Consider the following 17,957-nt stretch of genomic DNA (forward strand, 5'->3'; position numbering starts at 1 on the left):
ACCCAGCTTTCCGCCAGTGATCTGTTTAACTCTCAATTTTTATCTGGCTTGGGCCTTAATTAAACTTTTTATTAGACCTTACTTTCTTGTTGTCTTTCCTAGTCCTACCACCCCCCTTCTGCGGTCTTCCTTAGACCCTTTCCCTTTCCCGTCTCTCCCCATACACACACCCCTTTTATTTTTGCATGCGGTTTTTTCTTGCCCCCTACTCTACTTAGTTTATTTGGGAATACTCATATCTGTATACCCCGGTCACACACCAACCCCGGTAAACCCCGCCAAAAATAATCTCTCATTAACCCCGGTCAATTCAAATGTTTCAGCCGGGTATACCTGATATACCAATGCTCGCGATGAAACAAAATAAGAGAACTATCAAGTGCTAATCGGAGTCTCAACAATCGCAGATCAATTAAATAAAACAAAAGACAACTATCAGTCTCACATAAAACGAAAAACACAAACAGCTGTTACTATATATCACATATATGTGGGTATCAATAAACCTAACCCTAACCCTAATAATAGATATCGGTGGACTGATGAACCCTAACCTAACCCAGGCCTAACCCTAATATAAATATCGGTGGACTAATGAACCCTAACCCAACCCTAATAACAGATTTTTATCGTAAATAAAATTACCGGTAATAGAATCCTCTGTAACATTCTGGTAATACGTGATTTAAATTGTAGGAGGTGTGTGTGTGTGTGTGTGTGTGTGGGGGGGTAGGTGCTATTCAACGGCACTTATTTTGTGTGAAAATCCAGATTGGTCGCGGCCCAATTGTAATTGTTCTTTAATAATGAGGTCAACTGATTATTTACTGACAATTCAGAATAAAAGTATTGTCTACAAGACTACGACATGGTAACAATTCGTTGTTAAAGGGGCTTCTATTATAGTCAATTATCAATTCCTTTTGATGGCACGTGTGAATTCACGTAATATGGAAACTTGACTGACAGTATGCATTGACTCAGACTCTTTGGTGCCGAAATGAAAAGGTCATCACGGTATTATCCGACTGATACGTGTTAATGTACATGTGTTCAGCAAGGTTGACGGTGACTTCTGGCAATGTGTGCTTAAAAACAGGAGATGAGCATTTAATTCATTTGTGATTTAAATCCCAAGATATATTACTTCAGGTGTTATTTACCGATTTACAATGCATTGTGTAACTTATTTGTCAAAATGGGAATAGATATTTTAATGGCCAAAACTTTCGCCCACGGTAAGACCAGCATCTAATCTTTGAAATTTTCGTAATTTGAATGAGTTTGAAAGTCTTAGAAATGTCGAACATATTATGTATCGGTACAGCCATAACTCTTATTTATTTTATTATTTAAAAGCCTGCCAATGTTTGATAATTGATATTTTTCAATATCAGTCAGTAAAATCTGCGTGTCTGACCGTGTTAAATTAACAATCTTTTTTTGCATGCCATGTTAGCTGATATTCGACTACAATATGACTGCAGTGCAATCGCACGATAAATAAACCTATTTCAAACCAGCTACGGATGTGCTGACTGTACATGTGTGGAAAGTCTGACTTCTTAAAATTCGCGGTGGATTTGTCAAGCTAATTTCTGCGGGGGTTTAAAATAATCGCGGAGGTCGGCGGTTTACTCATATTTGCGGAGGAAATTTAGAGTGGAATTTTGAGCGTGGTCAGAGCGAATTGATTAATTGGCGCCCACGATTTTTCATTTCCGCCTAGGCCCGACTACGTGGAATTTAGTACTTCCGCCAGACTTGTACTGCATTATCTGGGATGTGATTTACTGATTTCCAAATGTATAATTACCTGGGACGTGATTTACCTATTTTTGATATATTTGTCAATGGCGGAATTACTATTTTGAATGGATAATAATACTACGACCATGGTAAGGTGCCTTTTTTTAATATTCACCATTATTATTTGCACTTCATATGCGAGAAATGGGGTTTAACGTCCACTCGACACAAACTAGGTCATTTCGGGACTAACATATGGTTTAATTTTATTTCAATAATTCGCTTGCGCGTAGGGGTCTTTAGCAGTGGGAGGAAACCGTAGGACCCGGAGAAAACCCACGAGGTTGGACCACTTCATATGCAAATAATCGTAATCAAAGTGAACCGATCGGATAGACAGCTCGAGGGAAAATAAACGATTCATCTAATAATTCAACACAGTAGATAAATACGCATCTCGGGAAATTGAACTACTCATGATAAGTGAACGGTCGGCCATTTCTAAACCCCTCTCGGAGAAATTAAACGCTGTACCATTAAATTAAGCCATAGTACTAATTAAACTATTTTTGTAATTTTCAAACGATTATTATCAATTATCAAACGATGTTTTGAAATTAAACTATATACATAGTTTTTAGCGCTATAACCCCCATTATAAACGATACCAGTTTCACAGTGACACACTTTTAGACTTTGCGTACAAGGAGCGGCCATTTTGTCTTGCAGTTTCGGTAGGATTTTCAAACGATTATTATCAATTATCAAACGATGTTTTGAAATTAAACTATATACATAGTTTTTAGCGCTATAATCCCCATTATAAACGATACCAGTTTCACAGTGAACACTTTTAGACTCGGTAGGATTTGTATGAAATTCAAACTTAACCTTCACTGAAGAGTAACGGTGATATATTTAAACAGTTTTTACAATTGGATCCAAATTTATGACCTCTAGAGTGTCCGCAAGCTCAAAATATGACTTTTCGGACAATCAGGGACCATAATCCATGAGTTACATGCTGATACATGCCAATTTCGAAAGGAACTGACATCTTTGCGAGATACACACCTATATTTCAAGTTTCATTAAAATCGAATAAAAACTGACCTGTAGAGTGTCCACAATCAAATTGTGAACGGACAGACAGACGGAGGCGACGACAATATACGTCCACAGGACATAAGTTTAAAAAATTTCATAGGACTATTGATAAAATGTATCTTTAAAACATTAATAAAGACTTACTGTCAAAAACATGTATTAAATAATCAATATCTCAAATATTTTATTAGAAAATTTAATTTTACAACAGTGTGTTCTTAAATTCCATCTATAGATCTTACCCTTAGCATCTATTGTAGTAACATCAAGAGGAGCAGGTCCAGATTCTGAAGCATCAACAACAAAAGAGGCAGGTTCTCCAGCTATCACCCCCTGGGGGTTCAAACCAGGTCCATAACATTTCACTTTGTTGGCATCAACAGGGTTTTGGATTCTAACTAAGAATGGACTACCTGTAAATCAATTGGGTATAGTAATAGTATGGCATTGATCTCTCCGTGTAATGCATAAATGTAAACAATAAGATTGTAAAAGCTGTCTATAGAATATTTCCTTCAACTAAAGAACATAAGATTTATTCTTATACTAATTACACAGAAAGAAAGTAATAAAAATACAACTTTTTATATTCTCCTAGACGCTGAACAATGAACAAATGATTGCCATACAAGATAAGCCCACATTTTGCAAGAGATGGACAGAGAATGATATGATTTTTTGTACAATCAAGGGCCATAATCCAGGAATATATGGTCTGATATGCGCAAATATCGAAAGGAACCAAGATCTTTGGGTTATAAGTATACATTTCAAGTTGTGACTTCTAGCGGGCCATTTTGTCGGACGGACTTTCATGAAATTCAAACTCGACCTTCATTATATATTTAAACGTTTTTTTAAAATCGGATAAAAATTGTGACCTCTAGAGATCCACAAGCTAAACATCAGGGGCCATAATCCAGGAAGTTATGGTCTGATATGTGCGAATATCCAAAGGAACTGAGATCTTTGGGATATAAACACATTTTCGAGAGATGGATAGAGAACAAGCTAAAACGAAAGTGATTTTTCCTACAATCAAGGGCCATAATTCAGGAAATTACAATTCGATTTGCGCAAATATCAAAAGGAACCGAGATCTTTGGGTTATAAACTTACATTTCAAGTTTCAACAAAATCGGATAAAAAATTGTGACCTCTATAGGGTCCACAACCTTGATATACCATATTTTTACGCTATTTGAGAACGAAGGGCGGCCATTTTGTCTGTCAGTTTTGGGCCGATTTTCACGAAATTCGAACTCAGTCGTCCTTAGGGTGTAAGGGTGATATAATAATACGTTTTTTTAAATCGGATAAAATTATGACCTCTATAGGGTCAACAAGCTAAAAACGTGATTTTTGGTACCATAATTCAGGAATTTACGTTTCGATATGCACGAATATCGAAAGGAACCGAGATCTTTGGGTTATAAGCATACATTTCAAGCTTAAACCAAATCGGATAAAAATTGTGACCTCTACAGTGTTCACAAGCTAAAAATGTGATTTTTCGTACAATCAGGGGCCATAATCCATGAAGTTACAGTCTGATACATGCCAATATCGAAAGGAACCGAGATCTTAGGGTGATAAACCTATATTTCAAGTTTCATTGAAATCGGATAAAAATTGTGACCTGTAGACTGTTCACAAACAATTGTGGACGGACGGACAAGGGCGACGACAATATACATCCACATGAAAATGTGGATGTATAAAAAATTGGACAAAAATTGTAACCTCTAGCGGGTCCACAACCTAGGTATTACATACTTTTACACTATTTGCTTTCAAGGAGCGGCCATTTTGTTGGGCAGTTTCGATCCGATTTTTTCTAAATTCGAACTCAATCATCATCAGGGTGTAATGATATATTTAATGCTAAAATCAGGGGCCATAATTCAGGAAGTTACAGTCCAATATGTGCAAATATCAACAGGAACCACGTTCTTTGGGATATAAACATACATTGAAAGTTTCATTAAAATTGGATAAAAATTGTGACCTCTAGCGGGTCCACAACCTTGATATTACAAACATTTACCACTATTTGCGTACGAAATTCATACTCAACCATCATTACGGTTTAATGGTGATATATTGTGACCTCTAGAGGGACCACACGGTAAAAACGTGCTTTTTCATTCAATTTGGGGCCATAATCCAGGAAGTTACGATCCGATATGCGCGAATATCGAAAGGAACCAAGATCTTTTTTATAAACATATATTTCAGGTTTCACCTAAATCGGATAAAAATTGTGACCTCTAGAGTGTCCACAAGCTAAAAATATGATTTTGGTACAATCAGGAGCCATAATCCATGAAGTCTCAATCAGATGCATGCCAATATCAAAAGGAACCGAGATCTTTGCGAGATTAACCTATATTTCAAGTTTCATCAAAATTGGATAGGAATTGTGACCTGTAGAGGGTCCACAAACAAATAGTGGACGAACGTCAGGACAGGGGCGACAACAATATCACCACAAGAAATAAAACCAAGTACGAACAATCCAAACCATTAGACAAAATTCGAAGTCCTAAAAGAACGGTGTGGGCGTATAAAAAAGCAAAGAGAAAGTGAATATTAGTATAATAATTACCAGGTATATCTTGATCAGCGTATTTAACATTAATAGAATAATCTCCTGCTTTAATAGGTTTATATTCTACATGACAGGTACCATCTCTATTATCTTTACAATTCATCTGTGCTTCTACAGGACCTTCTATAGCTAAACCTAAACCCCCTTTACCAGCACCTTTCATATCTACTGTAAACTCAGCATTCTGGTTAGTAAAACCACCTTGTAGACCTAATTAAATACCCAAATTGATTTATATTTTCGAAAAAAAATTAACATCAAATCTTACATTGTCATTAAAACCTTTTTTTGTATAATTATAAGACAAAATGTTAAGAGTCTTGTATTCAACTAACAACATCACATTTAGCCAGTGAAAAGATGCTTTCAATTTATCAATAATGGTCTTAGCCATTAATTAGATTGTAATACAAATGTAAAGAAAGCAGGTCATGAATTAAATGCTGTACCTGGACCATAAGCTTTAACATGACTTGGATCACAACCCGGAACAGCCGTAACTTTAAATGGACTCTGTGGAATAGGAGCATCGTTGTATGTTACATCTATGGTGTGAGGACCTATAATAACAAGAAATAAGGTTATAAGTTTCATTCTGAAATTTCACAAAATCAAATTTTCTTAGTGCATAAATAATTACTATTTCAAATAGTGCATTTCTTATTGGTATGTCAAAATGTAAGTACCTTGCGCAAATGCTGTATAGGCAACCTTGTATGTACCATCATTGTTGTTGGTAACTGGACTTTCGAATTTCTGTCCAGTTGGATCTGTAAGAATAGCTCGTACTTTACCAGCACCCACTGGTGGAACAGATTTGGCATCAACAGTGAACTCTGTAGGGGATTCCATAAAAACTCCTGTAATAAAAATACAAATATATTATAGTATGTAACCAATTATAAAGCTTAATGAAAACAAGTACAATATTATTAGTGAAATATATCGATTCTATATCTCCTTATAGACGCTGATCTTATAAAATTCCTTTACTATATTATTCACAATAAAACACATCATTATGACACTATTTCTTACTTAACTACCAGATTTCAAGAAATCTTGATAATGTCAAGTGTGTGACACAAAAGACACATTCACTCATGATGGCTATAGAGCTGTTTATCTAAATCTTATGAAGTAATAATTGGCAAGAAGAATTAAAACAACTTTCCGGGTTCCTATAACCAATCAATGGCAAACAGGTCTATTTCTGTCAAGAGTGAAGATATACTGTAGAAGATGTAACACTTGACAACTATGAGGATGATACATGTATATATTTTGTTTATAGACATATATTTTGAAGTGTGAGAGTTAATAACAAAGCGTACTATTAGTAACAAAGTTTCAGGCATATCATTCATGCCAATATTCTACAAGAAAAATAACTTTTCATTAAAAAAACCCAAAGATGGGTTGCCAGGCAACGAAACATATGCCCACAGCAGCTAAATCATCCAGGCAGTCAACAAGAGTTGTCGCATATTTTTACTTTTTTCGGTAATGAAACATTTATACTACACTAAAATCTGATTAAGAGTAACAACTCGTTAAGTAATTATCAGAACATTATTAGAATTTGTTTGGTTTTTATAAAGTTCTGCCCCATGCTAACGTTTAGTATATGAAAAATTTAATGTCATGGATTTAGCCCTTCAAGTTATTAAAAGACCTTAAATTCTGTGTATCAATCTGAAGTCAATCGTATGATAACTTTAGCCTCTAGAGCGTCACAAGATTTTTCAATGTGATCAAGGGCCATAACTTTGGCAGCCACTATCAGAAATCGCTGAAAATCAATAGGATTCTTTGTCTCATGACCTTAAACACTGTGTATAAATTTAACGTCAATCAGATATTAACTTTGACCTCTAGATCGTCCACAAGATTTTTTGAAGTGATCAAGGGCCATACCTCTGGCAGTAATTCTCGGAAATCACTGAAAATCAATAGGCTTCTTCGTCTCATGACCTTAAACACTGTGTATAAATCGGATATTAACTTTTGCCTCTAGAGCGTCTACAAGCAATTGTGGACGCTGGACCGACAGCCGGACGGAGGCGACGACAATATACGACCACATTTCAATGTGGGCGTATAAAAAGAAGACCTAATAAAAATTGATTGTGGTTTAGTTGCAATCATTCTATTGAAAGCTGTGTCAATATCCAAATCTTATAAAACAAGCCAACAGTGAGGCTGATGTCCCCCGCCGAAATCCCATAATAAATAGATGACAAATATCAATTAATTGCACATTTGTCTTTTTCAAAAGTGTTGAGCAATCAAACTGATTATCTATACTTAATCTAAACAGAAAATGTTCACGATCAAACTCAGTCAGGGTTTTTAAGTACCTGGTAGTGAAACTATACACTAATAGTAAGTGCAGGGGGACTGCACCACACAAAATTTACACAAAAACAAATACACGGACAGGACATCATACTCAGGAAAACACAAACATACAGACAATTCAAAAAAAAAAAGTGAATGGATCCCGGGTCTGTAGTGACACAGACTTCACTCAAATTTGAAAGCAATTAGGAATACAACCCAAAGAACCCATTAGGTAATGCCAGCATGAGTCATGATCTGCTATATGCTACACGAAATACGAATGTAAGCATATGTAGTAAAATTCAACTATACAAGTAACCACATCGGTGAAATATATCAAAAAGTAGTCTAAACTCTTAAATTCAATAAAGAAATGTTTAGGTATTTAATACATATAGGGTACATACTACATGTTCCATCGTCACAAAAAACAAAACTGAATACAAAGAAGCAAGTAGGAAATGTAGACTGTCTCGAGGGACAGCCGTCTGCTGACTGAGAATGACGTCATATCTTAGAAGGTGATAAAAAATCACAATAATAAGGGCGATAATCCAGATAAAATAACGTTAAAAGCTTAAAAACCATAAGTTCTAGGGACTAATCGGAATTATTAAGTTATTTAATTGTACAATATATAATAATATATTAATATAATACCCCACACAAGAAATGCAAAACAGGTATGTTGAAGAAATCGTACTATGTAAGTGTATTTATAAAGGTATAACATTAAGGGAGGTAATTCAGACAGGGTTAGGTAACTACAGAAAATCTAAAATAAAATTTAAATTGGATCATTATTATCCAGTATGTAGTCGGTTATATACTTACAAGAAATGTCAAACTTGGTATGTTGAAGTAATGGAAGTTTTGAAATTTCTTTTAAAATGCGTAATTGTGTAGCGCCTTTGGCAGTGCATTTAAAGTAAAGAGATTTTATTCGGGAGAGAAATAGTTCTTTATTGTTACATATTGTCAAAAATCGTAATGCCTGTGAATAGAAAACACTATATAGCGTGGTATTATGTTACTATAGATTGACGGGTATTTTACTACTTCAAAACCAAATTTGTCCGTTTTGTCGAAAATACCGACATTAAATTTATTGTTAATTATATTGATGTTAAGGTCAAGAACAGATGCATTTATAGAACCAGAATTTTCTTTAATATTAGTTCAGGAGGATATATTTCACTTTTATATTTGTTGAAATTTCTGTTACGTCATCAATGTATCGGAAGGTATAGTTTAGACTTTTAGCTACTTTGTAATCTGTTTTTCTTTTATGGTCTTGAAAGTTGAATTCGTATTTATATAAATGTGCGTTTGCCATAAATGGGGCGGGGTCAGTACCCATTGGCAAACCAATGGTTTGTTGCATTATCTGATCCCCAACCTCAAATATGGCATTATCAATAAGGAAATGTATGATATTCTGAAATTTTTCTTTATCAAAAACTACAGTGTCGGCATTTAGCATCTTCTGCATAAATGGCCATCAAGTTTCTGCCTTTCCCGAAAGCTCCATTAAAGGCTTTATCTACAAACCAATCTAAATTATCTTTAAGATCTGCATGTTGAAGCATAGTATACAGAGTAGAAAAGTCGAACGTTTCTATTGTGTTTGCATTAATTTTTTTATTGATTTTTTCTAAAGTGTCTACTATAGGTTTATTTTTATCAATGATAAAAAAACCTATTAATTCCAGTATAGCTACAAAGTGTTCTGCACCAAATGGCATGTTGGGTTTGGCATCATTTAAGCCCTTTGGTGATAGTCTTGGCTAATGGTTTCGTTTGGCAGATACTGGAGGATATTATATATCTGAATTTTACTGGGTTTTTATGGAATTTAGGTATAGAATAGATGTAAGGTAGTGCATCTATTTTCACATTGTCTTTAATATCATTACTCATGTTAAATGTATATTGGTTATGTAAAATATCTAGTTTAGTTAAATCCGTAATGTATTTATAAGTGTCATTATGGGTATTGGGCAAAAGTCCAACTTCAGTAAGAATATTTCCAATATAGTTTTTTTACAGATAAAGGCAATATTATTGCTGGCCTTATCAACAGGCGTTAGAACAAATCTACCTTGAAGAGAAGCAAGACATTCAACTGTGGATGTATTATTTAGGACTTCGGGTGGCGGGTGTCTTGGGTTAAGTTTTATATATTTGATTCTTTTTGACAGGAGATCAAAAACAGTGTTTTTCCATTCTCCAAAAGATTCTAATGGTGCACGAAATTTATCAGACCAAGCTACTATGCATTTCCTGATTTGAGATTTAAGATTATTATGTAACTTTTTGAAATTAGTTTTACTAGGTTGTTATCGAAATTGTGGTCCAAAGCGAAAAAGTTTTTTAAGATTTTTTTCTTCAACAATATCCAAGTTTCCTGTCAGTATATGGTCATGAAACTTGTCTTTAAAGGGAGAGTTGGTGCATTGACATGTAGTATTATCGTAATTGTTAATAAATTCTTGCACATTAAGGTTTTCAATAGTTTGATGGTAGTTAAATATTTTATTACGAATTGGGGGTAAAAATTTGTATAGATTGTAGGTGAAATTTTAGGAATAGTATCTGGTATAGATTTAATTACTGATCGGACTCTAAAGATTCTATTCAATCCAATGTCTTGTATATGTTTATCTGTAAAAAGGATTTTACATAACACGTCAGGTTTTTTCTCTCGCACTTTATGAGGCTGTATTGAATGCTTAGATGAAAATTTACTATTTATCAAATCAGTTATAACATCGTAATATTGAGGAAGAAAGCGTTCATTAAGTTGATTAGAATAGATGATATCCTGTATGAGGACACCAAGTTTCTTAGCTGTAGATTTTTTCAAAGTGTGTATAATTTGTCGGGCTAGGTTGAATACACAAGTTGCACAGGACAATTTATCGGAAGTATGGCATTGACATACAGAATACAATTCGTTCAAAATACTTTCTGGGTCTTTTTTAAATTTCGATTTTTTTATAGAACGTTTTTTATTTTGAAATTTATGATCAAGTTTTTTGTAACAATTTCTTGTAATCAAAGTGTTTTCATCACGGTTACTATAATCGATGTTTTTAAATCTATCATTGATACCATAAGGGAAAATGGTTTGTAATTTTATTATCCAAGTTTCTTCTGCTTGAGTTCTTTTTTGTGTAACTGCAGGATCAATTTTGCCATTACTGAGGTGTCCTGAACCAGGAAGTTTTTGAATTATTTGAACTCTGTATCCAAAAACCTTACATGGATTTTGTTTGAAATGTTGATATAGTAGTTTGTGTGCATTTTCAGAATTTCCTGCTCATCTGTGATTATTAAACCTTGTTTTACAAGATTTACGAGTTTCCCCAACATACTGTAATCTGCAGTAACTGCAGGTTAATAAATATACTATATTTTGCGTATAACAATTAAGATTTTGATCTGTAGAAATATGGTAGCATCTACCAGTAACCGAGCTACCAAATGTGTGGGCTTCATTGTAATCAGTACATAATTTACACTGTCTATAGTTACAAGCACCAAAAGACAGACTACAAAATTCACAATTAATATTCGAATCAATTAAATTATTAGGTAGGTTACCCGTATGGGTAAAATTTGATGTCACATTAGTCGAACAAGCATCTCAAACACACAAGATCACTACATCACTTGTTTGCCCAATCAGGGTTATATTGCAAAATGCTAAACTTTTTAAAAGAGACAGGTTTTTATCATAAATTTTAATTTGTATAAAATATATATTGTGGTATAATATAACCTGTCTTGAAAGAACCACCATCTGTTTGGCACAATATAGTCCGGTTGGAGCTGTCGTGCCATAAAACCATATTTCATTCATTCCTTTTCATTTCATTCATTATCCAAAAGCATGGACAAATGAAATTGCTTAGCTCTGCTTAGCTTTAACGGGAAATGTTAATCATTGAACTCAGTCAAGACATTCACCTTATGAACATCAAGTTTAAACATTCTATCCGAATTAAAAGCAGAGTTGATATGTTCCAAAACCTTGACCAATCAAATTGCTTATTGTTACTTAGCCTAAGCAGAAAATTCTAATCATCGAACTTAGTCAAGGTATTGATATAATTAAACTATACTCCGAGTCGCTCTCACCCAAAAAGAACTAAAGTTATCATGCTCTAAAGTCTCAACCAATCAATTGCTTATTTCTACTAAGTGGAAAATGTGCATGATCGAACTCTGTCCAGGCATTCACCTAATAGACACCCACACAAAGTTTGAACATTCTACCTCAATTAGAAGGAGAGTTATTGTGTTCCAAGGTCTCAACCAATCAAATTGCTTATCGATCTGCTTACCCTGAGCAGAAAATGCTCATTTTCAAACTTTGTCAAGGAATTTATGTAACGAAACTATACACCATGTTTTATCACTCTCACTTAATTAGAACTAAAGTTATCGTGTCCCAAAGCATCAACCAATCAAATTGCTTCTCTGCTTACCCTAAGCAGAAGATGCTCATCTTTGAACTCCAAGGCATTCACCTAATAAACACCTACACCAAGATTGAATATTCTAGCTCAATTAGGAGAGTTTTGTGTCCCGAAAAGTGTGACGGACAGACAGACAGGCCCATTTTAATAGCCCCCTGCTTTCTTTGAAAGGCAGGGGCCAATAAATGAACAAAACTACCAACAAAATATAAAGACAACATAAACAAAAGAAGATAGGTTGCCAAGCAACAAAACATAAGGCCACAGCAGCTAAATCGTCAGAGTGGTCAAATCAGATTATAATTTTCGTACTTTGAGGGTTCACAAGGTGCTACAAACTAAATAAAGGACCTTAACTCTGGAAGTAATGTACAAACATAGTTGAAATTCATTAGGCTTCTTTGTTTCACTAATTTAAATAATGCATATAAATTTCATACATATAAGGGATAACTTTCGTTGTTTCAGCATTCACAAGGTTGAACAAATTGAAACAAGGGCCATAACTCTAGATGTAATTAACGGAAATTTCTTGAATTCAATAAGCTTCTATGTTTCACTTATTTAAATAATGCATATCAATTTCATACAGATTGGATGAAGCAAGGTCATAACTCTAAGAGGTAATTAATGGAAATAGCTGATATTCGATAGGCTTTTTTGTTACACTAATTCAAATTATGCATATAAATTTCATACAGATCGGATGATAACGTTAGTCGTTAGAGCGTCCACAAGGTTCTACGAAGTGAAACAAGGGCCATAACTCTGGACATAAATTAGGGAAATTGCTGAAATACAATAGGCTTCTTCATTTCACTAATTCTTTATAATGCATATAAATTTCATACAGATCGGATGATAACTTTTGTGGTAAGAGCGTTCACAGTGTTCAACAAAGGGAAACAAGGGCCATAACTGTAGACGTAACTAATGGAAATTCAATAGGCTTCTTTGTTTCACTAATAATGCATATAAATATCATACAGATCAGATGATAACTTTTGTCGTTAGAGCATTCGCAGGGTTTGACAAAGGGAAACAAGGGTAACGGACATAATTAACGGAAATTGTTAAAATTCAATAGACTTCTTCGTTTCACTAATTTAAAGGATGCATATAAACTTCATACAGACCGTCCAATAAAGAGAAACATGGGCCATAACTCCAGACGGAATTAACAGAAATTATTGAAATCTAATAGGCTTCTTCATCTCAATAATGTAAACAACATATATCATTTTCAAAACAATCAGATGATAAATGTAAACTGTAGAGTGTTCACAAGAAATTGTGGACGACGGACGGGAGCAACGTCAACATACAACCACATTTCCATGTGAGAAACTTCCAATCAATAGAAACAGGTAACACAAACCATTTACAGACGGTTTGATGGGATCAATTTTGACTAAGTCAATATGATGCATTTGATATTCAGATAAGATGATATACAATAATTAATAGAATACAATATCAAGAGATAGATTGCCAGGCAACGAAACATACGGACACAGCAGCTAAATCGGCCGAGCGGTTGACAAAGGTTGTCGCATATTTATTCATTTGTAGGTAATTGGGGGCCTTTCCAAGACAGTTCCATACAGATCAGATCATAAATTGTGTCGTTTGAGGGTTCACAAGGTTCTACAAACTGAAACAAGGGTCTCAACTCTGGAAGCAATCTTCAGAAATTGGCTGAATAGTGGTGTTGAATATTATAATATGTACTATAAATAGAAATAGGGGATTTCGCCGGTTGTTTGGGTATAGGTTACATGCGGAGCTTCCTTCGGCTAAATGGCTTTTGTTGAACTACTTTCACTAAACTACTGTTTACTAATTGCTTCATTTCTACCCTTTATCCACGTTTTCTTGCTAGTAAAGTGTGCCAGGCTGAATTTTAACATGATACAGTATTCGAAAATGGTCAAAACCAAATTTTAAAAAATTTTGTACTTGGACACAAATTAGCATATAATTAGAAATCTACTTGTGCGACTTACGACTCAATTTGCTATCTCGAGTCACATTTAGTTCTTCATCCCTGGAGAAGTTAATATTTTTACTGACGAAACGTTGGATAAAACGATGGTTTTTTGATATTGTATTCTATTAATTATAGTATATCAACTTGTATATGACATTTCCATGTGGGCGTATAAAAAAAGAAAAAAGAAAATGAAGGATGGAAAGATCAAAATGATAAAGGGAAACAAATAAAATTGTTTTAATACAACAACATTATTAATGTTGGAAGCTGATAAGTATGATTTAACATAGAAAATATTAATGTAGGGAAGTTCTATTATCATATAATTATAGCATACAATCACTGACTGGAAAATATCTAGATAAATGTCATGCGTTCTGTCCCGTATAAAACAGAACAGACCGGTTAGTAATTTTGGTATGCTTGTGAGTTCCAGTAATCAAAATAAAAAGGTCATATTCTTTTTTTTATTAAGCCACTCCATGCAGTAATTCTTTACCATTTGGGTTAAGACCAGGGCCATAGGCTGTAACAGCTTCCATTCCTGGTGGAACAGTGGCTTGTGGAGCACCAGTCAAAGGTGCACTACCTGGTGCAAAGGCACTAGGCTCAATCTTAGCCTTAAAAGGAGATTCTGGGATGTGTTCATCAGCATAGGTAACATTGATAGTATATTCTCCTGGTATTTCTGGTAGATAGGCAACTTCACATGTTCCATCACCATTATCCTTACATTCAATCTTGGCTTCAGCAGGTCCTTCAACAGTCACACCAAGTCCTCCTGGTCCTTGGGCTTGTTTAGCATCAATTGTAAAGGTGGCTGGTTCAAGGGCTCTCCCTCCTTTAAGGCCTGGTCCATAAGCCTTCACATTTGGTTTTGGTTTCTGTCCTATACCCGGTGCTCCGGCTTTGACGCCAGGAGCTTTTTCTTTGCCCATCATGTCTTCTTGTATTGGTTTTTTTGGAGCAGCTGTAGATGGAACAGCTTCTACTGCAAAAGGTGATTTAGGAAGCTCAGCTCCAGCATATTTGACAGCAACCTTGTGAGGTCCAGGTTGATCAAACACAAGATCACAGGTATGGCCATCAACAGTAGCAACTGTGGGGAATTCCTTTTTCTGACCAGCAGGATTAGTGACTTCTACCTTGGCATCAGCTTTAGGTAGTCTGTGTACAGCTGTTGTAATGATACCAATCTGTTGTGGAACTCCAACAGGCATTTCTTATTAGAAGAAAATGAAGGATATGATATATTCTAAACTATTTATTAATGCATGTATATAGTCTAAGGAAATAAAGATCAACATGAAATTCATAAAAAACACATAACTTTATATATACAACACATATATCATTGAAATTAATCTTTAGCCTAACATTACTGGACATACTTAATTTGGACCCATACTGGAAAGACTGTTTAACATTTTGGACCAATAATTTACATGTATATCAATTCTGAAGTGAAACCAGTCCAATTTTATAAATATCTTTATAAAACCTTATCATGTCTGTAAATTATGAACTATTTTAGAATATCAAATAAGATATAACTTACTGGGTTCAAGTCCAACTACCTTGACCTTGCTAACATCAATACTCGAGGTGACCATGACCTTAATTGGACTCTGTGGTACTTCTTTATCCGCAAAGTAAACCATGACAGTGTACTGTCCAGGGATAGTTGGTTCATATTCAATTCTAAATGTGCCATCTTTATTGTCAATAGTGTTAACTGGTACATCCATACCTCGGTCATCAGTTAAACCAATAGCAACATCACCTAATCAGATAAAGCATTTCATGTTTTACACAAGTTATTATCTCAAATAAAGATAGGTTGCCAGGCATCGAAACATACGCCCACAGCAGCTATATCGTCCGGGCAGTCAACAAGAGTTGTCACATATTTTTACTTTTTTCGGTAATGAAACATTTATAATACATTAAAATCTGATTAAGAGTAACAACTCATTAAGTAATTATCAGAAAACCACTAGCATTTGTTTGTTTTTTATAAAGTTCTGCCCCATGCTAACGTTTAGTATACAAAACTTTTAACATCATGGATTTAGCTGTTCAAGTCATAAAGATTCATTGAAAATCAATATACTTGTTCGTCTTAAGACCTTAAACACTGTGTATCAATTTAAAGCCAATCGGATATTAACTTTAGCCTCTAGAGCGTTCACAAGATTGTTCAAAGTGATCAAGGGCCATAACTCTGGCAGTAATTATCAGAAATCGCTGAAAATCAATAGGCTTCTTCGTCTCATGACCTTAAACACTGTGTATAAATTTAAAGTCAATTGGATATTAACTTTAGCCTCTAGAGCCTCCACAAGATTTTTCAAAGTGATCAAGGGGCCATAACTCTGGCAGTAATTATCGGAAATTGCTGAAAATCAAAAGGCTTCTTTGTCTTATGACCTTATACACTGTGTATAAATTTAAAGTCAATCGGATATTAACTTTGACCTCTAGAGCGTCCACAAGATGTTTTGAAGTGATCAAGGGCCATAACTCTGGCAGTAATTATCGAAAATCGTTGAAAATCAATAGGCTTCTTCGTCTTATGACCTTAAACACTGTGTATAAATTTAAAGTCAATCGGATATTAACTTTGACCTCTAGAGCGTCCATAAGATTTTTTGAAGTGATCAAGGGCCATAACTCCGACAGTAATAATCGAAAATCGCTGAAAATCAATAGGCTTCTTCGTCTCATGACCTTAAATACTGTGTATAAATTCGAAGTCAATCGGATATTAACTTTAGCCTATAGAGCGTCCACAAGCAATTGTGGACGCCAGACGGCCGGGGGGTAGATTTCAATGTGGGCGTATAAAAACTGAAACTACGAAGAAGTACTGATGTGTTTCGCTACGTCAGGTCACACCCTGTCACGTCAACAATGTACACCATGAATCATTGAGTCTAGTAACATCCAATACCTATTGAACTGGAAAAACCTGTTATTTTGAACTCTTAATATAACTGGAAGTTATATTTCAAGACCAAACTTTTTGATATTAATTTTTAGTAGATGTTAGGGTCATCATAAAGGTCAAGGGTCTTTGAAAGGTTAGGTCACCACATAGAAGGTCAAAATTAAAATTTGAAATTCAAAAATCCGGCCCCTAAGAATCGTTGTCTTTTGGAGTAGGTTCAAAACCCCCCAAAAAGTTTTTGAAAATCGGAATCAAAATGGCGGCTGAATATCAATTAGAAGGTTTTGTGTAAAATCCAATATGACAGCCAAACAGTGGCAAATGTTATTGAACAAGGTCTTTAAAAGTGAAAGATAATATCTGGGGCTAACATAACCATATGTTATTTTTGGTCTATTTTAAAAATGGAGAGAACTATTTATGTTCGGGAAAAATCGGAAGGCCTCGGTAATTTCTGGAAGTTTCCGGAAGCCGTCCCCAAATTTTTTAATATGCCATTTTGAAGGCATCAATGTGTTCCTTATTCCTACCAGGGGGATCATGTGGCTAAGTGGGCAAGACGCTGGCTCGCTAGCCTTGAGGTCGGGTGTTCGATCCCTGCATTGGCCGAGAAAGTTCATCCCGATTTTCCGGCGTGGATTCCCCTTGTCAGTGATGCAGGATGGAGGGCCTGACAAGGACAGCTGTCTAGTCTTTCGGATGAGACGAAAAACCAAGGTC

At 34.9% G+C, this 17,957-nt stretch overlaps 1 protein-coding gene across 1 annotated transcript in view; it reads right to left on the minus strand.

Annotated features, from left to right (window-relative positions):
* Nucleotides 1-2,950: 2,950 nt before the first annotated feature.
* Nucleotides 2,951-17,957, minus strand: part of LOC126827968 (filamin-B) — a 115,308-nt gene continuing 100,301 nt past the window's right edge. The window contains exons 14-20 of the mRNA XM_050557550.2: nt 15,846-16,070; nt 14,787-15,509; nt 6,154-6,327; nt 5,917-6,027; nt 5,465-5,677; nt 3,063-3,269; nt 2,951-2,958 (exon numbers count right to left, since the gene is read on the minus strand). Coding sequence (XP_050413507.1) covers nt 2,951-2,958; nt 3,063-3,269; nt 5,465-5,677; nt 5,917-6,027; nt 6,154-6,327; nt 14,787-15,509; nt 15,846-16,070 — 1,661 coding nt within the window. The remainder of the gene's footprint in view (nt 2,959-3,062; nt 3,270-5,464; nt 5,678-5,916; nt 6,028-6,153; nt 6,328-14,786; nt 15,510-15,845; nt 16,071-17,957) is intronic.

This window comes from Patella vulgata, chromosome 7 (assembly GCF_932274485.2).
Source record: "Patella vulgata chromosome 7, xgPatVulg1.2, whole genome shotgun sequence".
Lineage (NCBI taxonomy): Eukaryota > Metazoa > Mollusca > Gastropoda > Patellidae > Patella > Patella vulgata.